Genomic DNA, 18,293 nt, shown 5'->3' on the forward strand with positions numbered 1-18,293 from the left:
CTCCCTGACTCTCTACCTCAATGCTCACATTCTGCCCACCTTCTCTGGATGCCTGCTGCCGATGCTGTCTCCACAACACCTCCTCTGCTTTCTTGTGGCACCACACAGCTCTCAGTGAGCTTGGGTTGTGCAGTGCACAAATTTCTGTGAACATCTCATGGAATCTAGAACAGAATAGGAATGTGGGCACTCCATGACTCAAACTATGTAGTTCCAGAAGAAAACAAAACAGCCCTTCCGAAGGTAGCGCCAGCAGCAAGCCTCCCGAGAAGGTGAAGGAAGATTAACAAACTGGGGGAGAGCTGACTTGGAGGGGATAAGGGTGGAGAGAAGATGGTGGAGGCTGGCTGGTGGGAGAGGTAAGTGGAGAATGGGATAGGATAGGGTTGGGAGAAGAGAGCATGTAGGGAAGAGGAGCTGGGGACAGTGATGGGGAGTTAGGATGAGATAGGGTAGGGAGAGACAGACAGTGGAAGGAGTTGGGCCTTGGGGGAGAAAGAGAAAGTGTCCGTGTGGGGAGATAATGTAGGGGGTCAGACAAGTCGCTCTGAGTGTGCCTGAGCAGCTGGCCTGGTCGAACTATTGTAGAAGAAACCCCCCTCATCCCCCAGGCTGGCCGCATCATTTGAGGGGGCTTCCTTCTTGCCCAGGGCACTAGCCGCTTTGTCCAGTGATGGTACTGCCTCTCATATTGATGTTTCTTTGTTAAAATGGCCCCGGCCTGAAAAATAGTGAAGATCACTACTCTAGAACAAGAATTCATAGTATGGGATTTCATTCAGGAACAACATCAGGAAATATTTATTCATGGAAAGAGTGGTGGATGTATGGAATGGCCTCCCAGTGGGAGGTGGTGGAGATAGAAATAGTGAAAGAATTCAAGAAAGCATTAAATTGCAAGTTATAAAGACAGGAGGGGAAAGCCAGAAGTCAACCAGTGTATGACAGTGCAACAGGAATGGAGCTGTGAAGAACAGGTAGACCTTGAGGTCCTGATCTATCATCATTGTCTGTTTCTATGTTTCTACTTAACACTCCCTCCCCTAGTACCAAGGAAAATGTTATTTTAAAAGGTTGTTTTATGTTGCAGTGCACAGTGTACAATTTCTCCTGCTCCTGTGCAGAATTGATGAGGAGCTGTATCCGAGAGCTGGCAGGAGAAGGCACTGGTGCAGCTGGCCCTGCACTCAGGGTATTGCACCAGGAGCTGGTGGAAGGGGAGAGGAGTAGGAGCTTCCATGCCTGTAGGAAGTACGGGGCTCCGTGAGTTCCCAGGAAAAGGAGGAGCCAATGCTGTGGTCTTCTTGTGCCATGCGACTCTCAGAGTGCCAGGCTCTGAGAACAGTGCAGGAGTTGGGCACTGCACTGCTCACACCTTGATAACTGTGCAATGCAGGAAAAAGGCAGTTGTTCCGGGTCAGAGAGCAGGAGCTGGAGGAAGGGGGAAATGCCCTCTCTTCCCCAGCTCATCTCTCCTCCATACCCTCTCCCCCATCTCATCTTACCCTTTCTCTCTCTCAGCCATCAGCCTCAACCAACCATTTCCCCCTTCCTCCAGCTCCTGCTCTCTGACCCGGAACAACTGCCTTTTTCCTGCATTGCACAGTTATCAAGGTGTGAGCAGTGCAGTGCCCAACTCATCTCATTTCCCCAGAGGAGAAAACAGTGTTGAAGGGAGCAAGGTAGAGGAGGGGAGGAGAGGGGGAAAAGAGACGGTTGGAGGGTAAGCTGGGAGAGGGAGAAGTGTGTTGGAGCAGTAATCTACTTGCCTTATGGTTAGGGCTTCTGGATTTCAGAGAATTTAATTTGACAATCCACAGAGCCCAAGAGCATCTGCAGGCAGCATTGACTTATTTCAGTTGCCAATATCTGCATCAACAGCCATGGATACAGCAGTGTTGCCAGGAGTACCGGCAGCTGCAAGAGATCTGTGCTGCCTGCAGCCCAGAGCTCCCTCTCAGACTCTCCGGATTGCCATTGTAAAATCACGGAAAAACAGAAGTCCTAATTATGGTGCGCTAGGATTGTACTCCTGGGGGAATTCTGGGCCAAAAAATTTAACAATTTTGCATCTTTGTATTGTTTTGAAGTTTAAATTACTACTCAAAGAAAGTAATTATATTGGATTCTTTTGTTAAGTAGAGTATGGAGAATTAAAAAAACAAAACAAAACCAACAACAATTTCTGTGCAGAGTTCCCCCAGACGGATCCAGTGGTGGGCTTACTTAATGCACAATAGTTTTGTTTTCAAAATTTACAAAGAAACCGCAGAAAAATGAAATAATAAATTGGAGCTAATGTTAGTTACAACACTGAATCCTGGAGCAGTTGACATGAAAACCACCTAAGGACTTGTGTCCATGTAGCTCCTCGTCCCCTCACCTGCCTTTGTAACATTTGTCTATGTGATTTTCTTATTTTAATGAAAGTATTTTGCGTAGCAATTGAATGTCCAAGGCAGGAGGGGGTTGGAAATATTTGTATGAGCACAATCAGAACAAGCATCCTATGCCTCAGCCATGGACTGGAGGAAGGAGAGCATTAGTTACAGAGCCTGTTCGTGCAAAATGCCGTGCGATTCGTGACATTTACCAGAGGATGTTGATGATAATTTTTCTTCCCTCCTGGGAAGTGCCATAATGCTATAGTTACATGGTTCAGGTGGTAAAAATGGCTATGTTCCTTGAAAAAGCATTGAAACCCAGGACATTCTCAGGGGTGCTATTCATCGAAATAGCAGACATCCCATACTTGTGTCCTGGAAGAGCAACTAATGAGAATTATTATCCTCTGTCTTCAAAGCTATAATTCCTGCTGTGATGACGTGCATAATTATGCAGCTGACTTTTTTTTTTTTTCTTCTGTTAACCTTTTCATTGTGAAAATGAGTGGCTTTGTTGCAGAATATCCACCTTACATATCCTACTATTATTTCTTCTAGGTTGGAAATCTCCCAAATGACTACCTTATAAAACTAAAATATGCCCAAATGATGCCAACTCTGGTATGTACAATATCTTATGTATAAAAAGGTTACAGTTTAAGGAAAGGAGAACAGACATTGATCGTTCTAGCTTTATATGTGAACCAATTATTTAGTCAATGATTTGGTTTCTGGAGAAGATTGACTTTCATATTTTCCCTTCTGCGTCTCTCCCTCAGGCAGCATTTTACAGTGGGTTTCAGGTGGCTTTTACTTAAGCATTGCTGGGTGATATGATACTTTTTTTTTTTTTGCATAGATAAGTAAATAGTGTTTAGCTTGTGGGCAAATACTTATTCCACTATCTGTCTTTTACTGTGCCGTAAGTGTTTCAAGGATGATGGCTCATGAGCTTTTGTAGCTCAACTAATGAACTTAATGGCTTGATATTTTATTATTAATGACTGGTAAACATGCTGGCTACATTTAAAGAAGTTTTAGTTTGGAAACTACTGTTCAAAAATTAAGTAAAAAATGTAAACTTTCACATTTTTTTTAAATATCTTATTAAACTTTGAAAGCAATTACATTTATATGATTTTTAATTGGATGTGCATTTTTGGTTTTAGCCTGTTTCTTTTTCAGCTGCCACTGTTTAAATCCTACAAACCTTTGTATTGCTATTCCAGGAACCAATTTAATTATTATTATTATTATTATTATGAAAAAAGTATTACCAAATAAGGTGACCTGTGCTGAATGTACATGTTAGTGCAGGGTTACATTCACAACTTTACTTCCGATTTTAACAAGGAGTTTTCTGGACAAAAAATGTGCACATAAAGGGGCAGATTTTAAAAGGCCTGCGCGCATAAACCCCGGAACGGCACAAGTGCCGGGCCTCTTCAAAGGGGTGGCTGGGGGGGGGGGGTCTGGGCGGGGAGGGGCGGAGGCCAGCCGGGACAGTGGCCATTAGCCCCTCCTCCCTTGCACGCGCTGCATGTACGTGCGGTTTATAAAATCTACGGGCGCATGTGCACGCAGCCAACGGATTTTATAACATGCACGTGCCAGCAAGCGCATGCTATCAAATCGGCATGCCCATGTTATAAAGTCTACCCCAAAATATGCGTATGCATTAGTGCACGTCCATGCAAAGCCATTATTAATGAGGGAATTCGATATTACTCTGCAATGCAGGGAAGTGCGTTAAAGCCCCGAAGGCTTAACCCCAGTTTTTTTTAATGCTGGAAATTGTACTCCTGGCCTGAGATGGAGTAAAGTTAGCTCATATTTCTGGTGGCTAGTGTTCATGTAAGTTTCTGTGCCAGCTTCTGTGTTATTATGCCGAAATGATTTGCCTGCAGTTCTTCATGCTGCTTACCTTCCTCTCTGGGGTAATGGTTTCAATTAGAGGTAGAGAAGAAGGAGAAAGGGAAGACAGATGGAATAAGGAAGGAGAGAGGATCAAGTAACCCTGGCTAAAGTTATCATCTGGAGGTCCCGCAGACAGGCAGCATATGTTGTGAACAAGGACCACACACTTGCTGAGATTACTGGAGATGGCGGGGGGGGGGGGGGGGGGGGGGGGGGGTGCGCAGGTGCAGGTTGAGCTCCAGGGCAGTTTTGTCCTTAAGAGCATATTCAGAATGATACGGATTCTCTTTACAACTCGTGGGCAATCCCTTGCCTGGGTTGGTGAAGCTGCTCGGCACCCTTACATTTTTTGGGCAGCGGATCGTTTCAGAATACAGTGGGAATTGTTGGCAGACTTGACCAGTCGTCCTTTTCCAGACATTTCAGCCAAGTATTGGGAGCCTTTCCATCTGACCTCCTCAACTGTAGGCACAAAGGGAGAAAGCAAAGTGTGCTTTCTTTCTAATATTGCTGGTATGCCAAATATTTAGGGGGACATCGAGTGCACCCAGGTTGCTCTCGCCCCCCTCTACCTAACAGAGAAATGACATACCACAGTAGAGGCACATCTACCCTTTGCATATTCAGCTTGTGTGCAGTGCATACATGAAATACCTGAATGTTGCTTCAAAGTTCCCTGGATGCTGCCATGACTGTTATCCTCTCCCAGTTGACACTTATTTCACAGAAGAAAATTATGATGAAGGCTGACTGGTGGGTAAGTAGAAAAGTGTAAATCTACTAATGTTAGCTGTACTAGGAGGGGGACACAATTATTTTGGCACAATGGGTTGCCCTATTGTACAGCACTCGCTGTACTTTTTTTTGTTAGCAGTTGTTGGTTTTTATGACCTTCTTAATATTTTGGTAGGAGATGGAAGATATGAATGCAAACTAACTCCCCTACCAGCACTACGTGTAGCTGGAAAGAGACGATCTGAGGCACGCATCACCACCAGGTCGGTCACTGTGTGAATATTCAGGGCACTGAGGAGCTGTTTCTAATGCTTGTGCCATTCTGACGGAGCATTACATTATGCAATAGAGAAAGTGACTGACGTTAATGCGGCATGCTGCATGCACCACAACATTGCTCCGAGGCCTAGCAAGCTGGATGAAGTTGATCCCAACCTACCTCCTGACCACCCCCTTCCTCCCTACCACCACTATGTGCCCTTCTGCAGCAGACACCAAAAACATGAGAGATCCACCAGAAGGTCATAGTGGACTAATTCTCATGTAAGTTATGCAGTTGACTTAATAACAGTTATACCCAGTGCCTTTGAATGGGAACATGCTATGATTGTAGAGCTGCAGGATGTCTCCAGGCGACATACAGACTTATCTCCAGTAGAGTGAATAACTACCATGTTTTGTATTTTTTTTTTTCAAAGTGTGGCAGTCGGAAAGGAATGGCTACTCCTACATGTGTCTTTGTCCTTTCTTGTTGTTCAGTGGTATCATTTATGTGAGAATGAAAAATAAACTTTATTTTGAACAACAGTGATCTCATTCTTTTCAGTTGTGAAGCAAGCAAACATCCAAAAGCAACAGGCTTGGAACCCTTGAATTCTGGCCTTGCACCAATAACCTCCACCCTCCATCCTAAAACCATTAATCCTGAGGCCTATCAGGCAGGCCTGGAATCATTAACCATTCTGGCCTCTCAGATCTGACTCCAAGGTTCCTAGGCCTTCCAGGCCAGACAGGCTTCAGGAAATCTTGCTAAGTGGTCACCAAGCTTTGCATTTTACTTACATTTATTATTCACTTCTATGAAGCACTCAAAGCAATTTCAAATAACATAATAAATAAGTAATCAAACAACATAGGTCAAAATAACATATATAATAACAAAATGAAACAGTTAACCAAAATCATAAATACTAAAAAAATATTAAAATACATCTTAAAACTATATATAAACCCTAATATAAATAAAACTTCCTACATTCACCTAAAAAATACACAGCATACCTACACAGTAATATTACAGTAGAAAAAAAATAAATGGTCCTTCTAGTCTGGAATGTCTTTCTGGAGGAGGTGGTGAAGACAAAAACAGTGAAAGGTTCAAAGGGGCATGGGATAACACTGTGGATCCGTACAGGCTAGAGGATGGAAATGAAATAAAAGAATGCGTGGGGGTAACTTGCTGGTGCGGCAGTTACTACCCTTAACCAAGAAGCCTTCATACTCTCGATGGAACTCCATCATGGCTCTCTGCTTCAACGGCAGGGGGGAAAAGGGAATTGGATTCGAACAGCAACCAACGAGGGTCCTGACTTTTATGGTCTGGGAAACTAATAAACATGGGGGTGACCTGCACAGTGCAGTAGATACTACCATAAGCTTGCTGGGCAGACTGGGTGGACCATTTGGTTCTTTTCTGACATCATTTCTATGTTTCAGTCTGCCCAGGTAGTAACTGCCACTCCGTGCTTGCTACCCCCATGTTTCTCTTAAGGGTAGTAACTGCCATTCTGTGCAGTTATCCCAAGCTTTATGATAACCCATAAAAATTTCAGCTAGTGACATTTTTTACTGGGTGGTGAGCTTTCTTGAAAATTCAGACATTGCTGCTTGACATACGTTGCTCATGGACTTGGCCATAGAAGCAATCCTGTGCTTTTGCCCTTATGCCTAAGTGTCAGTATCCCAGACCATAGAACCCTTTTGGTTATTGTCTGAATCCAATTCCCCTTTTCCTCCTGCTGTCAAAGTAGGAAGCAATGTTGCAGATGCATTAAAGGTGTCAAGGCTTATTGGTTAAGGATAGTTATCTTCATGCCTTCTGCTAAGGGTAGTAAGTTACCCCATGCATGCTTTCTTCATTTCCTTTACAACTAGACCGTAGAAGCAGTCCTATGCTTTTTCCCTTACGTCCGAATATCAGTATACCTGAAGTAGAAAATACCTATTTCCATATTTATTTACAAAAGGGGAAGGGGAAGGAAGAACTAGGGATGCCATTACACATGCAATATTTATCGCAACATGCGGCATGAATGCAAATGTTTTGAATTTATTCAAAGGGGTGGGATTGGGTGGGATCAATGAAAATGAGGGGCACTATTTCATGGTGTGATAGTGTAATGCATGCTATTGTATGTTTTTAATGCTGGAAATAACTGTCTTTTTTTCCTGGTGTTAATATGGTGATTTGCCTGATACAGAATTTGTGATAAATATTGCGAAGTCTGTTTTGGGTGGGGGGAGAGGGAGAGATAAGGAGAAGGAGAGCCTCTAGGGTGCACTTATAGAAGTCAACTCTTTTTACCACTATAGGAGTCCAGCTAGTAACTCAAAGTGAGGTTTTGGTGGTGGTTTAGGGTTTTGGGGCCAGTTTTACATGCACAGTGAGGCGTACGAACAGCACAGTACACATCAGTGAAGATTTGACATGATTTGGAGTGAAGAAAGTCACACAAAGATGAGATTTCTACAATGTTCTGTTGCCTAGCTTGATAGTACTCTGGTAGACAGTCCATCAAGCTAGGGTGAGCCTTATGAAGTGTCACTCTCTCTCTCTCTCTCTCTTAAGTGAGAAATGCCTGTCTGGGCATAATAACTTTAACACACAGTGCAGTAACTCTTAAATTATCATAGCTACGCCCCTTTTCCTTATCGTGGGCATTATTCATGCAAAAATTATTGTATTTTGATAAATCTGGCTATTAGCCAGGTAGTAGTTGACAAGGCCGGGTGATAACATACACCATATAAGAGGACCAGTACATAGTTGGGCATTCGGTATAAAAACCTGGAGCTGTTACAGGACCAAGCAAAAACAGCAGCCTTCTTGCGATTTATTTTGCAAGCTCATAAAACTTGTAGAACATTTTTGGACATTCTCATCACAACAGCTCCTGGGGTTTTGTCACGTCATTACATCCGAAACCCATAGACTGTACTTCAGAGCTTCATCATTCCCACTTTCACCCATTGCATCTGAAGGATAAGTTACCTTTTAAGTAATTTTGGAAATGTTGCAAGACTTGTTCTGATCTCCAGGACTTTTAAAAAGAAATCTCGACAGCTGGATTTTGTCAGCCTGGGTATCCATGGACTGTTCATCAGTGTTATAAGAGAGCATTATTTCCAGATAGAGAAAGCATGCTGAGTTCTTCGGCCTCAAGGTCATCATTGAATAATAATGATTTTATTTGTGTACTCGGATATTCAAATGTGTCTTGCATGTTCATTGGCATTATTAAGAAACATTGGTCTTTGTTATTTCAGGTAATCCTTGTGCTTCTTATTTACAAGGAATAGAAATCTGCAGGGCCTGTTAATTCCTTTTGTTACCTCCTTCTGATGATTCTGTACAGACTTTTGACTGCCAGGAATCACCTTTTGGGAGTTGCATCTGAATAGCTCTTTATATTCAGCAGCTTCATGTGTTTTCATTGCCTTAGTTGCCCAAGTGCGGCAAAGAGCTCCTCTGGAGTCAAAAATCTTTCTTGGCTAATCAGAAGGATGTAATGCAACTTGATTAATCTCCCCCAAATACCCCTAGCACCTCACAAAGTGAACAAGTGTAATGCTGCCTTCTAGCAATGGTTTAATGGTTAGCACAATGGGGGTAGGAGCCAAGAAAACTGGGCTCACATCCCCATTCCCCCACTGACACTCCTTGTAACCTTGGGCAAGTCACTTAATCTTCCTTTGCCCCAGGTACCCATTTAGATTGCAGTAGTTTGGGAAAGGGGCTCATCCCACTCAATGACTTAACAGCATTGTATTATTTAATGTTCTTGGCCTCTAACTGATCAGAGTAATAAGAGACCTCCTTAAATCTTATGTAAATCAGTTTGTTGCATATAAAACTGGTCCCTTATAAACATTCCATTTTATTCCTAATCCTTGGTATTTTTGTAAATCTTGAAATGAGTGGTATATCTGTAGCAAAGTATTTATGGAAATCTGTAATCTTCCCACAACATCCTCAAAGGCTGCTAGTTGACCCTGAGTTTCATGTGAAATGCAGAAGTCTCTTTTGGAGAGATCTTCTTCAAGGATACTTATGTACAGTTCTATGTAGTTTGAAGTGACTAAGCAGGAATAAAATTAAGAGTAAAACAGCTGCAATGATGGTGTAACCCTTTGGCTTCCAGAATTAGCACCACCGGAAGCTGAGCAATTATTTCGAAATCGTTATGAATCTCATCATATACAAAAATAACTCAAGGCCAAAAGTCATACTTTGGAAAAAGAACTTTAAACATCTTTTAAAATTGTAGTTAATGGGTAGTTTTGAAGAACAATTTTACTCTTTCTTTCTTCACTACTCTATTTTTTTAATCACATATTTCTGCTTTATTATAATTATCATAAAATTTTGATCAAGTTCACATGCACCCTTTTCTTCCTTTCACAAATGTACAGTGTTAAAATACAGGGTACTTCTCATGACAAGGTGTGAGTTAATCTTTAAATAAATGTTTCTTTTCAATAGCCTGGTTCTTGCCGCCCATCACGGGATCTTGCTTCCATCCTGTGGCAATGTTTCCACCCCAGTGAGTGATGTTGAGGTTCTGTGGTTTTCTGCTGAAGCCTGCAGCAATGTAATCCTTCCTGTGGAATTTCCTCTCTTGATGCCTCAGACTCTTCCAATATCTTTTTAAAATACTTTTGCATGGCTTTTCCATCTTGCCAACTTTGAGAATATGCATGGAACAGGAATATTTGCTATGGTTACATGAATAGGGTGGATGAGTAGTCTACTGGTTTGAATAGCAAGTTGAAAACCAGGGAAGCCACAGTTTAAATTCTGCTTTTCCAACTTGTGCTTCTTGTAACCCTGGACAAGTCACTTTCACCCTCAATTGCCTCAGATAAAAACTTAACTTTCAAACAACTCTGTGTGGCCTCATATACATAACCTGCACATATCTGGGCCACACAGATTATAAAATATGAATGAGTTTTAGGTATGGGCATTAGTGTCAAACAAATTTCAAAAACGTAACGAATAAGGGCAATATGTTTCATTCAAGGAGCCATGAAACAAATCGGTGGGCCACCCGAAAGAAACACACTTTATTAATTGAATTCATTTGAAATGAATGCATTGGGACTAGGCCTAGGCCAGGGGCTGGGGCCTTACTTAGGGCATAGGTCAAGGCCCAAAGCAGGGGCCACAGCCTATGCCCGAGCGCAATGCCAGGGTCTTGGCCTAGGCTCTGGTTCATGCAAGGGCCATGGCTAAAACCCAAACAGGTTTCTTGCCTGATCCATCGGGTAAGCAGTGGCCAGGCCGGGCCTCAGCCCAGACCTGATGCCAGGGCCCACCCGGAGACCAGGTACCAATGCCTGGGCCTCAGCCTAGGCCAGAGCTTGGACCCAGTTCCAATGCCACAACCCAATCTGGAGACTGGGTCCCAATGCCTGAGCCTCTGCCTATGCCAGAGCCCAGACCCAGGCTGGACCCAGAGGCTGGTTCTGTCATGGCCTCGGCTCAAACTCAGGCCCAATGCTTGGCCTCGGCTTAGGCCGGAACATGGACCCTGGCCTGATGCTGCAACCCAGCCTGGAGGCTGGGTTCATATGCCGGGGCCTCAGCCTAGAGTCAGGCCCAGACCTCAGCTGATGTATTCTTACTTTTCTTTCTTCTAATGCCATACATTTAAATGGCGACATCTGCTGGGAAGAATATGCCAGAGTTAATTAACTCCAGTGCGACCCCAGCATACTGTGTAAGAAGAAAGAAGAGGATGTCGCCCAAGGAGCTGCGAGGCCTGGCCTGACCCTAGGCCAGGAGTTGGGACCAGGCCTCTGAGCCAGGCCCTGGGGTCGAACATAGGTATGAGCTCCTGCCTAGGCTGAGGCCCAGGTGTTGCAATTCGGCCTCCAGATTGAGGCCCTGGTATCACGACCCAACCTCCAAGCTGGGTTGTGACATCAGACCTAGTTCCGGGCTCCAGCCTAGACCCTGGTGTAGGTGTCGGAATCCAGCCTCTGGAGGCCAGGTCCCAGTTTTGGGACCTGGGCTCTGGTCTGGGCCATGGCATCAGGCCTAGGTCCGGGTTGAGGCGCAGGCATTAGGACCCAGCCTCTGTGTTGGTCTGCATCATCAGGCCTGGATCCAGGCTCTGGCTGAGATTACAGCATCCTACCAAGGCCTCTGCCTATGCAAGGCCGAGGCTTCGGCCTGAGCCTAGGCCTCTCCAGCAGATCTCCACTGGTCCAGGTAACTGGGGTGCTGCGTGGGATCCTGGCCCTGACATTTTTCTGAGTGGATGGGAGGGCATATTTTCATTGTTTTTGGCTGCTTTTTGATTTGTTTTTTTCATCCAAATCAAATGAATCAAACATTCCACAAACTGAAATTCATGGGGAAAAAACCTCCCAGAAACGAACCAAAAAATTAAAATTACTTTTTTTCCCTGAAAATCCCTAATGAATTTCAGCAATGCATTGAAATCTTGTACTTTTTTGCCTATTTTGTAAACATTTATGCATATATTTACACATGAATAAAATTAGAACTTGTTTGTATAAAGCCTTGATTTATATGAAAAAGCAGTGGTGTAGCAATGAGTGGGCCTGGGTGGGAAGTTGCCCAACCAATTTGCAGCCAGGCCCACCCAACTGGAACCAGAAGAGGAGCGCCAGATCTACAAGGCCATCACAGGATCCCATCCTTGCAATGGCAAAGAGGAGCGCCAGAACTGAAAGGCCATCACGGGATCCCATCCCTGTGATGGTGAAGAGGAGCACCGGAACTGCAAGGCCATCGCGAGATCCCATCCCCATGATGGCAAAGAGGAGGACCCAGGCCAGGCGCAACCGGTGTACATTCTGTACATTTGCATGGCCAAGGAGCAGCACACCCGGGGAGGCGGTACGCTGCCAGCTGGTTAGGCTCCACTGATGGCCTGCGGCCTTTCCTGCTGCCTTACAGCCCACTGATCTTCCTGCTTGGGGGGGGGGGGGGAGTGGAAACTGTGCGAAGTGTTTCTGCTCCCTCTCCACCCCAAGCAGGAAGGTCGTTGGGCCATATGGCCCAAGGATATCAGGAGGCCGATGGCAGCAGGAGAGGAGGGGGGAGGAGGGAGCAGAAGCTGTGCATGAGCTTGAATGTGCGTATGTGTGTGTGAGAATGGGAGCTTGAATGTGTGCATGTAGGTGAGAATGGGAGCTTGAATGAGTGTATGTGTGGGTAAGAATGGGAGGCTGGGTGTTTATGTGGGTGATATTGGGAGCTTGAATGTGTGTATGAGTGGTTGAGAATGGGAGCTTGAATGTGTGTTGTGTGGGTGAGAATGGGAACTTGAATATGTGTATTTGGGGGTGAGAATGGAGCTTGAATGTGTGTATGTAAGTGAGGATGGGAACTTGATTGTGTGTATGTGTGGGTGAGAATAGGAGCCTGGGTGTGCCTGTGGCTGAGAATGGGAGTTTGAATGTGTGTATGTGTGGGTGAGAATAGGAGCCTGGGTGTGCCTGTGGCTGAGAATGGGAGATTGAATGTGTGTATGTGTGGGTGAGATTGGGAGCTTGAATGCATGTATGAGTGGTTAAGAATGGGAGCTTGAATGCATGTTCTGTGTGGGTGAGAATAGGAGCTTGAATGTGTGTATATGGGGGTGAGAATGAAGCTTGAATATGTGTATGTGAGTGAGGATGGGACTTTGAATGTGTGTATGTGTGGGTGAGAATAGGAGCCTGGATGTGCCTGTGGCTGAGAATGGGAGCTTGAATAAGTGTATGAGTGGGTGAGAATGGGAGCTTGAATGTGTGTATGTGGGTGAGAATGGGAGCTTGAATGCATGTATTTTTGGGTGAGAATGGGAGCTTGAATATATGTATTTTTGGGTGAGAATGGGAGCTTGAATGCATGTATGTGTGGGTGAGAATGGGAGCTTGAATGCATGTATGTGTGGGAGAGAATGGGAGCTTGAATATGTGTATGTGTGGGTGAGAATGGGAGCTTGAATGCATGTATGTGTGGGAGAGAATGGGAGCTTGAATATGTGTATGTGTGGCTGAGAATGGGAGCTTGAATGCATGTATGTGTGGGTGAGAATGGGAGCTTGAATAGGTGTATGTGTGGGTGAGAATGGGAGCTTGATTGTGTACATATGTGGGTGAGAATGGGAGATTGAATGATTGTATGTTTGGGTTTAGAATGGGAGCTTGAATGTGTGTATGTGGGTGAGAATGGGTGCCTGGGTGTGTGTCTCTGTATGCATAAGAATGGGAGCCTGGGGGGTGAGAGCTTGTGTGTGTGTGTGTGTGTGTGTGTGTGTGTGTGTGTGTAGAGAATATGAGCTTCAATGGGGGAGATAGCACATGAGAGTGAGAGCTTGAGTGTGTAAGGGAGTCTGGGGGGCGACAAGGGGAAAATGGGAAATAAAGATCAGTAACAACCAGGGCCTATCGGAGGTGGGGCATCCCTTGGTGGGCTGGTCATCCTGGTCAGAGGTAATCTCAGCTCCTGCTGAGTGATTGCTGTAGAACTTGATGCGGCCCGAGAGAAGTGTCAGAAGGGCCGCAAAACAGCCCAAACATTTGCGGCCCGAGGGCAGTTTCAGCACTGCCCGAGGGAGGTCTTGGTGGAGCCGCAACAGAGCCCAACCCATTGTGGCCCGAGGGAAGCATCGACACAACCCAGGGGGGGGTCTCAGCAGAGCCGGGCAGCCCGAGAAAAGTGGCCTGAGGGAGGTCTCCGCCCAGCACAAGGAGGTCTCGGCCCAAAGAAAGGCCTACAGTCTCAGCAAGAGGAAGCATCTGGCAGTTGCAGGCCACTTCCTCCCACTTCCCCTCCAGCAGTAAATGAGCAGCGCGAACTCGGCCAAGACCCAGAAGAAAAGAGGACGTTTGAGAGTTGTGTTTGTGTGTATATGAGAGAACGCGCCAGCATGGGTGTATGGAAGAGAGAGAGCCTGAATATGCGCATGAGAGTGAGCCTGCATGTGTGTATGAAAGAGAGAGCATCTGCATGTGTGTATGAAAGAAAGAGCCTGAATATGTACATGTGAGTGAGCCACCATGTGTGTATGAAAGAGAACCTGAATATGTGTATGAGAGTGAGCTTGCTTGGGTGTATGAAAGAGAGAGCCTGAATATGCATATGAGAGTGAGCTTGCATGGTGTATGAAAGAGAGAGCCTGAATATGTGCATGAGAGTGAGCCTGCATGGGTGTATGAAAGAGAGAGCCTGAATGTAAGCCTGCATGTGTGTATGAAAGAGAGCATGAGAGTGAGCCTGCATGTGTATATGAAAAAGAGAGAGAGAGAGCTTGAATATGTGCATGAGAGTGAGCCTGCATGTATGTATGAAAGAGCGCCTGCATGTATGTATGAAAGAGAGTGTGAATATGTGCATGAATAAACCTGCATGAGTGTATGAGAGTAAACCTGCATGTGTGTATGAGAGAGCCTGAATATGTACATGAGGGAGTGTATCTGTATGTGTGTATGAAAGAAAGCCTGCAAGTGTGTATGAGAGAGAACCTGAATATATGCATGAGAGTGAGCGTCTGCATGTGTATGAGAGACAGTGCACCTACATCTTTGTATGAGAGTACCTGTGCATGAGAAAGTCAGAGCCTGCATGTATCTATGAGAGAGAGCGAGCCTGCATGTGTGTATGAGAGAGAATCTGCATGTGTATGTGAGAACCTGCATGTGTATGAGAGAGTGCCGATGTGTGTGAAGGAGAAAGAGGATAAAGATTGTGTGGCCTTATTCACCCAAATCCACAACAATCTCTGGAAAATCAAAAGATGCCAGGTATTTATTTATTTAATAGTATGGAGAGCTGGAGATTTTTTAATTATATAATTTTTAATTATTTTAAATTTTGGAGTATTATTTTATGTCTTCTTTTTTGAAATATTTTATTGGTGGTTTGGGAAATATTAGAGCACATTTATGTGACTTTTTAAATCATTAGGGACCCAATATTGAAAAATGGCTGTTTAAGTAATTTGGCTGGATATAACTTATCCGGCTAAATTACACGGTATTTTGAGCAGCACGGCCTTGTCGCTGAATATACGCATCTTTATTTATACTTAGCCATATCAGTTATAACCGACTAATATAGCTGGTAAACTTATGAGATTAAAACAAAATATTGCTGCTTAGTTGCATAAGTTATGTGGCTAAGTCGCTCCACTCACTGCCCGCCCACAATTTATGCAGCTGTTTAGCCATATAAGGGACTTATGTGGATAAGCAGCAGCTACTAAATGTAAGCGCATATTCAGCGGCTGCTACTTAACCACACAAGTCCTACGTATCCGGCTAAGGCCTAGATTTACCAATGTCGCAGGGCTCCCTGAATCGCGCGAAGCGGGGGGCGGGCCTGCGAAAGCCGGTAGCGATCGTACCTCTGCTATTGGGTGCGAAATGGGCAGTGAAAAGGGTTCTTACCTTTTCGCTGTCCTCATGTTGCGTCCGTCGCTGCTCGACGCCTTCACTCCGCCCTCTTTACCTCTGTGGCGACTCCCTCCGGATCTGATGGATGGCTGGCTGCTGCAGCGTCTCCTTGCTGCCTCCCTCCAGCGTCCCCGGACCGGCTCGATGCTGCAACTCCACCATCTTGTCCTGATGCCTAGGGCGCGCACGTCCCGACTCTTGTACCAGCAAGGGCGCGAACCTCAGGGACGTCTCCCTGTAATGATGTCATCTGCTTCCAATATTTAAAGGTCTTTGAAAACACTAACAAACTTGGTTAACAAGGATTCGTCCAAGCTACTCTGCCTCCTCAGACTTACCAAAGGTACCCGCTCCTCGGGGGCCTCGCTCTTTTCTTTATTTTCAGGTTACAGATAGGAACTGGTACTCGCTCCTCGAGGACCCATGTTCCTGGACACTCTGAAGATTCTCTACTGCCTGGAAGCTGTCACTGCTACAAACAATTGTGAGTTACCATCGCTCTCTCAGAGATTTCCAATAGATTGCGAACTCCGCAGTCTAACCCACAACAGATTGCTAAATCGAGCAGCAATCGCTAACGGATTGCTAACTCCCTAGCAAATCCACAACAGATTGCTAACTCCAGTGGATCCGACTAAAAAATGGGATGTTGTTAACTCCAGTGGATTCCGCTTCAACTTTGGGATGTTGTTAACTTCATGGATCCGGCACATCTCTCTGCTTTGCAGGCTATACCGGGACTGACTAACGCATCTCAGAGCAGCAAGAAACTTTGGAGAAACTTACTGCAGCATTTCATCAGCTACACACACAGAAGATACAAGGCACAGCTTATAACCAAGAAGGTCAGTTATAGGAGGTAACTTTAAAGACTGTTGTACCACTGGCAGCTCCTATCCGCTTTTCCGGAGAAATCCAGAAACCCGGGGCTTTCTGCACCAGTGCTGCATGCACTTCACCTTACAGTCAACTTTATTTCCCACAGTTCTTTTGAAGACCACCTACATCCTATCATACTTGGATGGAAGAGCCCTGTCATGGGCATCTACCTTGTGGGAACGCAAGGACCCTATCTTGCAGGACATAGAAGGATTTATGGACTTGTTTAAATCCGTCTTTGTTGACCCTGCTCGTAAGTCTGTTGCCGGTTTTGCTTTGGTGGACTTGAAGAAAGGCAACAGATCACTGGCTGAATTTGCCATAGAATTCAAGACTCTTGCAGCGGAACTACGCTGGGACCCCAGTTGTCTCAAGACTCTCTTCTGCAGAGGTCTGGATACCTGCTTAAAGGACGAGCTGGCCGCTCACCAGATACCTGACTCGCTGGACGAATTAATAGCCTTGGCTACTTGATCACTGGCTCAGAGACAAGGTGAAGGAACTCCGGCATAAGGTGTTACCTGGGTTGAAACAGGCTAGTACTACCACTGTACCTCGGATGGTTCCACTAACTGCCGCTAAAGATGAACCAATGCAACTTGGTCATGGACACTTGACCTCCAAGGAGAGAAGATTTCGGAAGAAACGCGGCTTGTGCATGTATTGTGGTCAGCCCGGCCATAATGTCTCTGCATGCCCTATTCGTCCGGGAAATGGACGGGCCTAAGTCTCGCAGGAGGACTGTTCTTGGACCATACTGTGTTTTCTCCTCTGCCCTCTCTTCCAGTCTCTGTGATCTGCAAACTGGCTACAGTTCAGACTCCTGCCCTGATGGACTCAGGGGCAGGAGGCAACTTCATTCTCAGATGTCTGGTGGAAGATCTAAGGAGTCTCTTCGTAAATTTAGAAGATCCATTATTGCATCACAACTTGAAGTGGGCTTTGGACGTTCCTTTACATCGCCACTTCTCCTGAAGATCTCAGTGATTGCATCACAAATTGAAGTGGGCTTTTAACGTTCCTTTACATCGCCACTTCTCCTGAAATCTTACTGACGTCCACGGCAGTTCATCTCATAGCTGCTGATATTCATAGCACCTTCTACATTCACTCTGGCTCAAAAGCGTTCAACATTAACCGTCTTCACGGATCACAAGAACTTTGTGTATCTCCGCTTCGCACACCGATCTGGAGATCGAAACACCAGAGCAAACACGCCGTCACGCTCATTCACTGAGAAGATGTGCCTGATGTACCACAGCACATTATAGATCCAAAGAAGATACAACATCTATCCGTATTCACAGATTACAACCTAGAGATATCTGTCACGTTCCATACGGAAACAATCACCTTCTTTGTACTGGAAAAGGCTATGCACCCTATCGTCCTGGGGTTACCCTGGCTGCAGATGCATCAACCCAATTGTCTGGGCATCCCTGAATCTCTCACGATGGGGCCCAGAGTGTTATGGGAGGTGTTTTAAGGAGATCTCGTCTATATATGCATACCTACACCTCCAGCGAGGCCAGGACTCCCCCCCCCAAGATGCATCCTTCGGAGAAGATTTCTCCAAAGAGGAGGTCAGTGTACTTCCTCCACATGGGGTTTGTATGGTGCCCTGGGTTTAAGAATTTCCGTGCCACTAGAAGGATGAGTGTATTCTTCCTCAGTTCTCACTGA

At 45.3% G+C, this 18,293-nt stretch overlaps 1 protein-coding gene across 1 annotated transcript in view; it reads left to right on the forward strand.

Annotated features, from left to right (window-relative positions):
- Positions 1-18,293, forward strand: part of KITLG (KIT ligand) — a 192,916-nt gene that overhangs the window by 107,414 nt on the left and 67,209 nt on the right. Inside the window, exon 3 of the mRNA XM_029601649.1 lies at positions 2,943-3,005. Within this exon, the coding sequence (XP_029457509.1) occupies positions 2,943-3,005 (63 nt within the window). The remainder of the gene's footprint in view (positions 1-2,942; positions 3,006-18,293) is intronic.

The sequence above is a fragment of the Rhinatrema bivittatum genome, chromosome 4 (genome assembly GCF_901001135.1).
Source record: "Rhinatrema bivittatum chromosome 4, aRhiBiv1.1, whole genome shotgun sequence".
NCBI classification, from domain to species: domain Eukaryota; kingdom Metazoa; phylum Chordata; class Amphibia; order Gymnophiona; family Rhinatrematidae; genus Rhinatrema; species Rhinatrema bivittatum.